The sequence below is a fragment of the Benincasa hispida genome, chromosome 3, assembly GCF_027475165.1.
Source record: "Benincasa hispida cultivar pf3 chromosome 3, pf3_genome.v1.1, whole genome shotgun sequence".
Lineage (NCBI taxonomy): Eukaryota > Viridiplantae > Streptophyta > Magnoliopsida > Cucurbitales > Cucurbitaceae > Benincasa > Benincasa hispida.
In genome coordinates, this window is record NC_143480.1 from 64,785,125 (window position 1) to 64,799,125 (window position 14,001).

General features: G+C 32.4%; 1 protein-coding gene across 2 annotated transcripts; it reads left to right on the plus strand.

Moving 5' to 3' along the window:
* Positions 1 to 212: 212 nt before the first annotated feature.
* On the plus strand, positions 213 to 8,451 carry LOC120073600 (uncharacterized). 2 transcript variants are annotated; one of them, XR_005480767.2, is made up of 4 exons: positions 213 to 425; positions 829 to 1,020; positions 7,908 to 8,033; positions 8,117 to 8,451. XR_005480767.2 is itself a non-coding variant. In XM_039026417.2 (3 exons), the coding sequence occupies exons 2-3, from the start codon at positions 898 to 900 to the stop codon at positions 7,968 to 7,970; spliced, it is 186 nt and encodes a 61-aa protein (XP_038882345.1). In that variant the 5' UTR covers positions 213 to 425; positions 829 to 897; the 3' UTR covers positions 7,971 to 8,451. The 2 variants fall into 2 exon arrangements, 1 of the variants encoding a protein (XP_038882345.1); XM_039026417.2 differs by having other exon boundaries at positions 7,908 to 8,451.
* The last annotated feature ends 5,550 nt before the right edge of the window (positions 8,452 to 14,001 follow it).

Below are 14,001 nucleotides of genomic sequence, written 5' to 3' on the forward strand. Positions count from 1 at the left end.
TTTCAAATGGCTCTTTAATGTTTCATATGCTTTAAATTGAAAATGGACTTTATTTCTGATTAAATTATTTGATAAAAGTTAAACAAACGAATTGTTATTAAACATAAACGGCATGAATCGTTAAGATTCTCCACAATCACATTTTGCTCTCGCAAGCGCACTCACAAACGGGATCTAAGTTCTGAAACTGTTATATATTTATAATAATTTTAATATAAAACAATATTTAAAAAAAGAAAAAAGAAAAAACCAGAAAAGTAAAACAAATCAACCCTAAAATCAGATTTCCCTCGCAACTTCGTCTTCAACGCACGCCACCCATCTTCTTCTTCCCATTTCTTCGACTAAGCAACACCGTCTATCTCCCTTACGCTGTTCGCCGCTGACCATCCTCGCCCCGCCTCCGCCTTGCCTTCCCGCCGCCGGTCAGTTTCAAAGCTCTCTGTTTTTTATTTTCTTTATTTTTTCACTCTCTTTTGAAACCTGCTTTAATTTTAACTTTGTTTTGATTTGTTGAATTATAAATGTTTTGTTGGGTACATGTAATATGTACTTGGTGGATTAAATTAAGTATTTTTATGTTATTAATTTAGCTTTTTACGTTTTTTTTGCATTACATTTAGTATATATATAAAAAATGACATATCTTAACGTATCTATGTTTTAGCTTTTTAGAAATTGATATATCATCGTATTTTTTTTGTATTTGTATACTTTATAGGGATACAGTTTTTTTTTTTCTCCTTAAATTAATAATAAATTCGATTCTTGTTTTCCTGCTGCTTGTTTAAAATTACTGATGACATGTTCTTTGTCTTCTTTTTTTAGAATTCCTGAATTCACTTCTAAAACTCAGATCCAGCACTTGTTAGAGCTTTAAAAATTTGATTGAAAACTATGCCACACCGAACACGACCTATGACTGCGCTTCTTGTATTTACTGGTCTCAATGTTGTGCTGGTGTCAACCATCACTCCAGTTTATGATTTTGTGTGCTTTCATCCATACTGGGAAAGAAGGGTATTTTCTTTTATCACTTCCAAGTTATTTGCATGATATATAAGTATAACTATCATCTTCGTAGGGTTCATCATGTTGCTTTTACGCACATCTATACGAGCTTATTGTACTTATGGTAAAAATATATTGTTCTGTGTTTGCTGTCGATTCTCATTGTCTTGGTTGCTCTGTTTAGCTTTAAAGTGGTGATAGAATATCTGAACTAGTATATGCTTGTTGTAAGGTTTCACTGGAGAGGGTAAGTTGCAGTTGGCTGGGGGATTGTTTAGTTTCTAGTTGTAAGAATTAGAGGTTGTCACTAGTCTGAGAATGTTATAGTTGTGGAATTGGAATTTTCATTAGAAACATGTACTGTGTACTAGGAGAAGGGGAAGGGGGAATATTTTGAGGAAACTTTTTTATTTTAATAAAAAAATAATTTCATTGATGTATGAAATTTACAAAAGGGATGGATGATCGATGATGATTACAACAGGCTTTCTCAATTGGATAAAAAGGAAGCATAACTATGAAGCAAATATGCCTAGACAATTTACACCAAGAGATAGCATAGTAGATAATGAGGTCAAAGAGCACTTTTAAAATTGTGCCTTGTTCAAAAAGAAAAAAAAAAAAAAAAAAACTCTTTGATTATGCTCTTTCCAAATGACCGAAAAGAAGGCCTTGTTGATGTGGGCCCGTAGTAAGGCTTTGACATTTTTGAAGGGGTAGCCTGATAAGACAAAAATGAGGATATCCTTCACATCTTTGGGGAGAGACCAAAGCCAATCAAAAGTGTTGAGAATTCACCTCTCACATCCTCAAAACCCACAGAATTGCATATTCAGCTTTGCATAATTCAATTTTTGGATATGGATAGGGGACTTCTGTCGAATAAACCTTGGAATTCAGAAGTATTTCACATGCTCTAAAATGTAATTACCCGGCAACCTAAATCCACTCTCTCATCAAGTTCATTCATCTCGATAGGCTTGGTCTATAGTAGGTGTTTTTATTAATTGTGTGGTCTCAGATAGATAAAGGTTTTGACGAAGTCCAATTTTTTGGATATTCCGCCAACGAGTCATTTGGTGGGGGATTTGTGTTACAACTGCAAAAAGAATGTGGCCATTAGTCAAGAGTCATTGTGAATGCAACATTAATTTATTTCTCCTTTTTTTGACAATGGGAGTGAGAAGAAAGCTATTGCAGCGACAATGTTTATGGAGTTGGGAACTATTGTAATACAGGACTTCTTGTTGATATTGATTGTCCTCTTCTCTTCATAAACCAGCAGTAATACTTTCATTTCTTGAAGTCTGAAGTAGATAAGATGTGGCTAATTGATGATTCAAATGCTGAAGAATGCAAGGTTGTGGTTCTTGATGTGGAAGCAAATACATAAGTGATAAGGGGATAGGAGTTTAGATTTTTGAGAGGCACAGATGATGTTTGGGTCAATGTACCATGGAACAACCATGGAGTTGTTGGTGATAGCTGTTACGTAATTTTAGCACAATATGCTCTTAATAATTAATGGGTCATATCCTAACGCAACTGCTAAATCAACAATATTAAGTATGCAATAGGAGGATCCCTTAGGGGTGTTCACGGTTTGGTTTGGTTCGATTTTGACCAAAACGGAAAAACCAAACTGAACCCCTCGGTTTGTCTTATAACTTAACCGAAAAGCCTCAATATCTACCTCGGTTTCGGTTCAAAATGAACCAATACGGTTTTGGTTAAAAAATGTTTGGTTACAATTTTAACCGATCACTCACCAAATGTGTTTTGAGGTTGAGGTGGGACAAAGAAGAAGGCGAAGAAGATTTGCTTGATCGGGTTAACACTTTAGTTAGGCTTGCTAGGAAGATGACCTTGTTAATGGGTGTTTTTGCTATATTCTTTGTCGGAAGGCAGAGGAAGATTTGGATAATCTCTTATGGGATTGTTAGTATGTGAGGTATGTGTGGAGTTACTTCCCGTAGGAGTTTGATGTTCAAATTGTTGACCAGAGGGATATTCGTGCAATTATTGAGGAGCTTCTCCTCCATCCACCTTTTAGAGAGAAGCCGTTTTTTGTGGTCTACTGGGGTTTGTACTGTGTTATGGGATATTTGGGGGGAGGAACAATAGATTGTTCAGAGGTAGGGAGAGAGATCCTTGTGAGGTTTGATACCTAATGAGGTTTAATATTTCGCTTTGGGCTTCGATATCAAAGCTTTTTTTGTAATTATTATCTAAGGTACATTTTACTTGGTTGGAATCTCTTTCTTTAGAAGGGATGTGTTTGTGGGCTTGTTTTTTTGGATGCCCTTGTATTCTTTCATTTTTTCTCAATGAAAGTTGTTGATTCAAATAAAAAAAAAAAAAAAAAGAAAAAAGAAGAAGGCGCAGATGAATTGTGTAGATGACGACGATTGAAGTGAGAAATGATGAAAAAGAAGTCGATAGCAACGCATGAGGAAGAAGCCGACGACGACATATAGGTCATAATACATGTAAAATAGGGTGCAAGATGGTACAGAAAGAAGAAAGAATGAGGAATGAGTAAGAGCTTTAAGAGAGATAGAAGAAAAGTAGGAGAAGGGGAGGAAGGAGGCGCATGTTGGTAATGATGAAAGAGAGAGAATTGAAATTACGATTTCACAAGTTTTCGTTCTTTCTTAGTTTTTTTAAATATTTATTAGGTGTGGGCTAAAAGTTATTTAAGCCAATGGGCCTTCATGGGTTATTCAAAAAGAGTTGGGTTGGATAACCATAATGGGTTAGCCTAGTGGTAAATAGGGGGATGACCTTGATAAAGAGCTAAGAGATCATGGGTTCAATCCATGGTAGCCCTCTACCTAGATTGTAATATCCTTCGAGTTTCCTTGACACCCAAATGTTGTAGGGTCAAGTGGGTTGTCCTGTGAGATTAATCAGCATAAGCTTAGCCCAGACACTCATAGATACCAAAAAAAAAGAGAAAAAGAGTTGGATTGGGAGGGGAGGTAAGTCGGGCTGCACCTATCTTCTGTGCAACCCAAGTTGCACCCAATGGAAAACTGCCACGTGGCAATTTTATTTTATTTATCAATAATTTTTTTTTGTGCGGTAAAGAGGAGGGAGCACTAGGTTACACTTAATCATTGCTCTTATTGTTTTACTGGGTTGGGTTTGGTTTGGTTTTACTAGAACTATATATTACTACACCAACGACCGGACCAAACCCGTTAGTTTTTAGAAAGATAAGTCGAGAAAACCTAAATATTCATAAAAATCGAACCAAACCGGTTGGTTTGGGCCGGTTTTTGAACACCCCTAGGATCCCTAAGGCTTTATGTTGTTGTTTTTGTTATATTTGTTAAGAGATTATCAATGCTAGATTATCTTGTGGAAGATTCTTCGTCATCTGTTTTGAGGCTATAATCGTCCATTAAATTCAACATCCTAAATGTATTGGTTATGAAGTTAACTAATGATTACCAAAAATGTTAAGTAAAATAAGCCTAGTTCCATGTGTGGTGGTGGAAAATCTACCTTGTTAGGGGATGGTTGTGTGTGTGCGTGTGTGCGCGCGCGCTTGTGTGTGGATGGGTGGGTGGGTGGGTGTGGGACCTAAAATTTTAAAATCATTACCTATCTCTTTTATGTGGTGGTAGGTCCCCCTTTCTAGGGCTTAATTTAATTGTATACTATAATTGGCCATTTATGAATGACTCACTTGTTCTTTGGCTCGGATGGCGTATGGCACATGACTGGTGATTTGGTAGTTTGGGTTGGCAGGCTTGGTGCTTGGGCATCGAACTGTCGTTGCCAGCTCCTCCTCATGGATGTGCCCTGAAGAAGTGTTTCGAGCAACCGCAATCGATCAGTTCTTGCATCAGTACCTCACACGATGGAAGCGTCGTGTCTTGTTCTCTTTCTATTGGCACCCCTCTCTGATGCACGAAGAACCCCGAAGCTCGCGTTGCGTTCTACTTTGGCCTTTCCAAGGCTCATCGCGGCCTGCATCATAGGTGCTCGCTCTCTCATATGCGGTTCATTCGGCATGATGTGCTTGGGAAGTCTCTCAAACGTGTTGCCTCTACATGTTGCTTGAACGAATGACGCTCGCTCCTTGCATTGATCTGGCACCCGTTGTGTTCACTGACGGTAGCAGGGTGCTGTCATGTAGGCTACAACGTCGTGTAGGAATGCTACCAGGTTGATCCTGCCAGTAGTCATATGCTTGTCTCAAAGATGAAACCATGCATGTGTAAGTATGAACTAATCCAGACTGTGAAACTGCGAATGACTCATTAAATCAGTTATAGTTTGTTTGATGGTATCTGCTACTCGAATGACTCACTTGTTCTGGGTGTTACTATAGCTGGACTTGGGTTGGTCAAAGAAATGTGGATTATTATCAGTGCCTGTATGAAATTGGGGAGATCTTATCTCCTGATTGTTGGGAACTTCAAGAGCATTAGGTAAGCTATATGCACACAGACCATTGGGCAAGAGAGATTTTTATTCTTCATGGGGGGGAAGGAGATCCTCCAGAAGTTATGCTTGTCTATCAGCAACACTCCTATTAACGAAAGATAGTGGAACACTGAAAAATGATCTGAAAACTTGTATTATGGAGATTTAAAGTTCCCAACAAAGTGAAGTTATTTTTGTCCCTTCGCATAAGCATATAAACACGTATGAGTGACAAGCTCCAAAAAGGAATCCTCATACCTCTCTTCTCCAATCGTATGACTTGTATGAGTAAAGATAAAATGATAAATCATACTTTTCGGGCAGTTCGTTGGCAGTAAGCTGGTACTTTTGATACAAGTCTTTTGGTATAGTTGATTGTATGCACGAAAACATAAAGATTGTGCTCTTAGATTCTATCAGGTTGGTGGAAATTCACTGCGTGCTCTTGGGTTGAACTGCACAAAAGTTTTTTGTGCTATCTATGAATTTGAATTGGGTCGAACGTCCAATTGGTCAAATGTATAGAAAGTCTGAATTGGTAGAATGTTAAAGGTGTAGTGATCAATGATTAATGCATGGGAATCACAATAAAAGGTCAAATAAATTTTTCATTGTGAATCCAAACATAGTTTAGTGAATAGGTCATCTATTACCTACCTAAAGTTGAAGATTTGGTCTCCAACTTCATTTGTTGAATGCAAAAACAAAAATAGTATTCATCAAGTTGTTAAGATAAAGAAATAAAAGATTTAGAAATTAGAATGAATGAATTAAAGAGAGAGAGAGAAACAAGTCTAGTGCTAATACCCAATAGTCGGAGTCTGACCAACAAAATATTTATAACAGAAATAATAGGCTGTTGAATGGCGAACAGCAATCAAAGAATCAAAGAAGGGAACATTTTCCTTTATGCCTAAAATTGAACCACAGTATGAAGACATCACGTTGAAGTCATTATTTACAAAGTTTTTAATTGAAAGTAGTTTTAGAAAAACAAAAGTGAGAGCCGATCCCTGGACCTTAAGGTGTATGCATGCAAGAAGTAATGGAAGGGACCTATTGCTGACGAGTGTTGTGCTGTTATGGGGCTCAAAATATTGTAGTTAGTCGTTTGGCAGCATTATGGGTTAGGGAGGAGGGAGTCTGAGTTAGGTTGCTGAGCACATTAGGTAATTTCATACTATCTATGAAATTGTCTTATTAAAACTCCCCCCAAAAATAAGTATTGGGATAGATAAGGAACTCTCCGATCTCCTGTACCTCATTCTTAGTTTTTGTGAAAATGAACCAATACTTATCAAGAACATTCTTAAAGGAAACAAGAAATAATGACTGTGCAAACATGGTTTTATAAGACTATTGTTATAAAATAACGTTAAACTGTCCTGAAAACAGTTTTTCAAAACAGGTCCTATACTTCTTTCGGTCTTAAGTTCTATGGATTTTGTCCTTAATTTATCTTGTCATTAAAGCGTTTCATATCTTATACGTACCACTTATGAAGCATAGATACTTCATGTGAGACAAAGAATTAGTATCAAACACGTATCAGATATCGATACTTTCAGATACTTCCCAGATACGTATCTGACACGCGATTTGACGTATCTATTTTTATGCGTGCTTTTTTTTAAAGAAAAAAGACAAGTAACTCATCTAATCTTTTCCTATCTAAAATTAGGCAACCTATTCAAAAAGCTCACTACTCAAGTCCACTAAGAAAACAAAATAAATAACGGACCAAACCCTAGACTAGAATCATATAATCTCCATCTTCACATTTGAGTCCCCACAAAGTCCACCAAAATATAAACCATTTGGATATTTTCAACAATTCAATGAAGAAGTTCTTTGTTTATCTTCATACTTTTCCCTCTAATCTTCTTCTTCTTTATAATATGAGTCAATTTTCTATTACATTTTCGTAACTATTGTACTTCAACATCTTAGATGTTGCTTTTTTTGTATTGTATTTCAGTGTTTTGTATTCTATTTTGTGCTATTGTTATTAACTTGTATGCTAAATTTATCTATATCCTATATTTTCTTAAAGAAAAAAAATGTATCTTCAACGTATCAGTATCCTCATTTTTTTAGAAATATATATTTAAAAAATGTATAAAAAATGACGTATCCTTAGACGTATCCGTATCTTAGTTTTTTAGAAATTGACGAATCGTCGTATCCGATCGTATCTATATCGTGTACCCGTATCTGTATTTGTGCTTCATAGCGTACCACATTTAATGTTGTTAGCATATTAGCAGCCTCGCAGCTCTGCAGCTATTTTGTATTGCACTTACCCACCTGCTTGGATAGCAAGTTTGTGAGTTTTTTGGTCGGCATCCACAAACCCGTTAATAACATGGACTATTCAGTTCCAAAACTTCCAAAAAAAAATAAATAAATAAAAACCTCTCTTAGTTTTTGTAATAGATATTCTCATATTCTTGCTGCAGAGGGAACGGCGTCGGCAGCAACGTGAAGCTGCTACAGGGAAAGAGCTTTTATCTGACAGATGAGCATCTGCAATACCTTAGGGGTTGTACATTGTATCAAAGTTTCCCATACTCAAATCTTTTTAGGTGGGATTTTCTCTTATCCTTTCCATCATTCAAGAAATGAAGATAAGAATGGGATAAGAAAACCCTTTGTTTGCCAACTGCAGGATTTATTGTCCACTGATTGCAAGATTGTTGGAAAAGACTTAGAACTGGACCATTAGATTCAGAAGCTGTCCTGATTGATATGTCATAATCAAACTACCTTCTCTTCTATACTCATTTCTTTTTCTTTTTATTTTGTTAATATCTGCTTTGCTTGAGCAGTTTGCTTTTCCAATGATACAGATAGTTTACACAAAGTTCATATGTTCTTCCTCATGGTCTTTTGACAAAATAAGTCTGAAAATGATGTTTTTACTGTCTATAATCACTACCTTACAGATTCATTCTCTTCCATGTATAATTGTTCCATTCAAGTGATGATGTCTTGGGACGAAAATAGCAGGTTCATTTTTTACCTATATATACATATTGCGTTCTTGTAGTTTTAACTTCTTACCGTTTCGTAAGTGAACACTTGCATCTTTGTGATTCGGATGCTAAATGTACTTGTTTTGCTGTGACATCAAATTGGAGGTTTGTTTCAAATTATGTTGAACTGTAAGGTTGTATTTGCAAATAAGATATCGATGGGACTTTTATGTCGTTTATCACCACATTATCAAACTACATGTACTTGTGTAAAATTAATATATAAGCTAGAGAGAATTTGTAATTGATTTCTAAGTTGTGTATATATATTTTGCTTCTTCATGATGTAGGGAATGTGCAATATGTTTTTGCCTGCCAGATTTTTCTTTGATCAGAACTCTCAACTCTTGGGTCATTTTTTGTGCTTGATTGCTACGTCTTTTGTCTGTAAAAGACCTAAATATTATCAGATGTGTTTTACGAACATGTCTTCCAATATTTGTTTAGGTTACTTGAAATTTTAAAGCTATATGATGTTAGCTTTGTTTTTTCGTTTCATAAAATGCAAATTTGATCATTTTTTTTTCTAAGGAGACGATCTTCTGTTGTGAAAATATGATTTTTGGGTATGGTCGGTGCAACGTTTATTTTCGTGGGTTTTGTATTTACTAATGTAACTAGTGGGTAAAGATTTAGGCATTTAGGTCCGATTCGTAACCATTTTGTTTTTAGTTTTTTGTTTTTAGAATTAAGCTTATAGACATTATTTCCATCTCTAAATTTTTAAGGTGTGTTTGAAATATACTTTCAAGTGTTCAATTTCAAAAATAGTCATTTTGGAAGAAATTGTAATATTTGACAATTACTAAAAATAGCTTTTTAAGTGTATTTTAATAAGTTTTTATCAAAAGTGTTTAAATAAAAATGAGTTTGTTGAAAAACATTTTTTTTAAGTCAATCTAAATTGATTCTTAATTTTTTGTTATCTATTTTTTTTATCAATTGTACAAAATCAAGTCAAATTTAAAAACTAAAAAAAAAGTAATTTTTAAAAACGTTTTTACAATTGGATTAAAAATTCAACCATTGTATTTAAAAAAAAATGTAAATTAGTGTAAGAAATAAGAAAGAAATAGGTTTAATTTTTAAAAATAAAAAATGAAATTGTTACCAAGTTGAGTCTTATTAATTTCATTATTTTTGTGGGTTTTGTATTTATCAATGTAATGGTAACGGTTACCATAAATATTGCGAAATTTGTAATTAAGTAAATGCAATCAAAAGTAATTTCATTATGTTTGCGATTTTAAACTCATTATAATTGATCTATCAATGAAATTTCATTAAGATTATATCAATTTTTATTACAGTTTGGTTAAACGCAACCAAAATTTTTAAACGACTGAAGTGACAAGTAGGCTTAAAAAAAGTGACAAAGTATTCGTGATTTAAAAAAGAAACATGGATTACTCACTTTATTGAGAGTAGATGTCTAAGAAGGATCTCACGAGTATATATGTCAACGGGGGAAAGTCGATGATCAAATCAGATCAATGCCATACACTCCTTTTGAACCATATTGAATATTTTTTTTCAAATCTAGATTTATTTAACTTGTAAATTATAATGACTCGTCTTTTGAAGATCTCTAATTGAGTTATCATTACACATGCAATTTTGAAATCAAAACTAATTGATCATTTAAACCTAAAGTAAATATTTTCTGAATAAATAAAAATAAAACATTTTCAAGATCATATAATAAAAAGCCAAAATAAATTTTTAGTCCAAGATCTCTAAAAATGTTAATTAAAAAGAAGCTTTTAAATTTAAAATTATTGAATTCAATAGTTCCTAGTAAAACATTTCAAACATCTTAAAAACATGATACTAAGTAGAAGTATTTTCATTAGTCCTACGACACCGTCAATAGATCTCGTCAAAGGTTAGGTATATTCTTTCCCTTAATTAAATAACATTTTAAGAAAAGAATGAGTATTTAAAATACTTTGTAACCCTACTCCTAGAGTCAGACTATGCAATAATGAATTTGAAAATTATTAAAGCTAGTGGGACATAAAAATTATTAAAATCTAGCCAAAACTATCTCATGTGTCATTGAAGGCTACATGTGTCTTTACATGCTAATTGTTATTTTTAATCGGATCTCTCATAGTTTATTAAGTTAAATTTGTATATAATACACACATGCAAGTCTCACATAGAATCACATAAAATTATCATTCATACTAAATTAATATACATGCTTTGTCAATCATAAATTAACATAATCAACCACATAAAAAGTCTACCAATAGTAGTATCACCTACCTCAAATTAAACATAATCAGTAATTAGTTAAATCACCCTCACAAGAACTCACATGACCTAATTGACTTGTGCTCATTCCAAAAATAATAACTTCTATAACAATAAATCTACTAAAGAACATGAAGGAAAAAATTATGAGAGAAACTTTCTTTGTAATTGAGAATAAAATGGTTCTAATCTAACTCAGGTTTTATTTATAGAGACATTAAAAGCCTAATCTGAATAAAATATAAATTGAACTTTCCAATCCCAATAGGATTCGACTCTTTTGAAGATTGATTTGAGTATTCAAAAGAATCAAATTAATCTTATCTTTTGGAATAGGACTAAGATTTCTATCATTTAAAATGGTGTATCAAATGGGTCGCTCATTTCAAATAAGATGGAGTTTTTACAATATTAAATGGCTAAATTACATCAAATATCATTGAATTTTGTATTTGTTTCAAAAATATCTCAGGACTTCAAAATTTCCAATAGTATTCTTATACTTTAAAAAAAAAAAAAATCAAATATATTCTTATCAGTTACCATTAGTTTTGGATGGCAATTGTCAATACTTTATCTAAAAAATATATCTGAATTTTCAAAAATTTCAATAATAACCTTGAACTTGAAAAAAGTTTTAAAAAAAAAGACGAAAATCGTTAATACTTTGTTTAAAAAATATCATAACTTTCAAAAGTTGCACTAATACCTTTAACCTTTTTAAAAAAAGTTTTACAATATTTTTACGGTGAGTGTAGTCAATTTCTTTGAAGTTAAGTCGAGAAAGAACCGAATTAAAAACAATGGATTATTATAGATTCAATCCCTTTTCAAAACTTATTTTCATAAATGTTCAAACTTTTTTATATTTTTGTATATAAAATTTAATGGATTTTTTTGGACTAAAATACCCTTGAGCATGGTGGACAGCTGGAGAGAGAATGTAGAATGGGAAAAAAAGATTTTCATATTTACGAAGCACCTTAACGTAGGAGAGAAAATGCATTTGTTTATAGAGATTTTATTCGTTTTGCCTAATTGGAAAGAGAAAAGACATTTATTTGTTGATATTTTATTCTTTTTTTAATTGGAGAGAAAAAATGTATTTAACAAAATTTTATTTTCTATTTACATTGGTTTCATGTATCAACTTATTACTTTATCTAGCGAATTCATGGTTATTTTAAATATATCTTAGAATTTTGTGTTACGTATTTGAAAATATCCTAACCAATATATGAAATATATCACAATATATAAATTAGAGTTTAACTCAATATTGGACATAAATCACAGTATAATCCAATATATGAAATTTATCACGGTATATAAACCACATATGGGCTTAATGTTTGACATAAATCATAGTATATATCATAAATTTCATTTACATCACAGTATATATATCACATATACCATTTAAGTAGTAAAAAATCTCAACAAATCAAAATGTGTATATATCATAATACATGAAGTTTAAATAATAATAATAATAATAATAAACTCTCATTTATATCAAATAAATGAATACATATATCACAATATATATCAAATTTTCTATAAACACTAAAAACAGAGAAAAAGTGCATATATCACAATATACAATATGTATATCACAGTGTGTGTATACATACATACATATCCCATATATGAGGATTTTGAGAGAGAAATTGAAGAACATGGAAAGTTGTGGGTATTTAAAAAATATTATGATTTAATATATTTTTTTCTAAAAAAGCTTGCCTCATTTAAAACTTGTTTTCTCTTTCCTATTTTAAAAAACGCATAATTAATTTATTGTTGGGATTTGAAGAAAGTTAGACATTCTTGTAAATAAGAAAAAACTTGAACATTAATGAAATATAGGTCCCTTATTAGGTCTTCATGTATAGAAAGCCCTAAAAGCAACTCATATAAATATCCTCATTTTTTTTATATATAGTAGTTACTCTCATTTTTTTTTTCTAATTTGTCCAAATCTTACAACAATTGATCGGACTAAAAGGGCATCGTGAACCTTCCATCCAAATAAATAATGTTTCTGTACCTTACTCAAGAATAGGTAGTAAAATGAAGTATGGAGTCGAACTATAGGGAACCACACTGATTCCTTAATTAAAGAGCTTATAGTATAGTAACCGAAGGGGGGAGGGGGTTTATTGATTAAAGTTGTTTGCAACTAAAATAATTTTTCATGAAATTTAAATGAGTGCAAGAAAGAGATATGTGAAATTTAGTAATGAAAAGATCTAGCTCTGATTTGATGCTATGTTTCTCCAAGTAGTTTGATCATTAAACTCTAGATCAAACATTCTTTATTTAAGCCTAGCCAAATTAATTAGAATCTTAATTAACCATCTTAATTATCTAATTAGTTAACATGAGAAGATGAATCCATATTAAACACATTAACTAATCATATTAAGCTTTAGGAATTTTTCTAGGATAAACGAATTAATTTTCATCGTCTAATTAACTCATTCAATATGATCTTACATCAAGGTTGATTAAACCATTACTTATTAAAGGCTGACTTCACAACAAGCATGTTAATCTAACCATTTGCTTCCTATGATTTATTACCTTAATCAATGATAAACCTAAGCATGGAATTCCACAATCAATATTTGGTTGTCAATCAAACACATGAAAACATCAATCATGATCAGAGAATTCAGAGTAAAATCCATAAGCAAGAGAGTTTGAACAATCTATAATGAAGAACAAGTCTCACAAATAACCTAAAGAGGGGAAAACAATCATCCTCCAATATAAGAAATTAAGCTCCAAGATGACCAAACTGGGTAAAAACAAGTGTTCACAATGGAGAGGAGAAGAAAATAGGTCTGGAATTACGTTGTAGGGCTCATGCTAGGATGAATATTTAATTTACCATCGCCTAATTAAACCTCTAATATAGTTTCCCTTAAGTCAATAAGTCAATACTCTTTGCTATAGACAATCAATTACAAGTCTATCTAACCTTTTGCTTCTTGGAAATTAATCTATAATTTCATCTCACATATTACAAGTTAATCTCAAGTAATAAATTGTAAATTCCTAAGTAATTTTCCAAACAATCAAGAGAAAATACAATCATAAAGCAAATTTAAATGGAAAGAAACTCACAGCTAAGATATAGAAATTACATTAAGAAAAATCTCCCAAAATTACATAAAATTCACCCCAAAATCGTCTAAACTAGAAACTCATAAACCTTACCTTCCTATGGAGATGTAGAAGACAAGATTCAACTTCA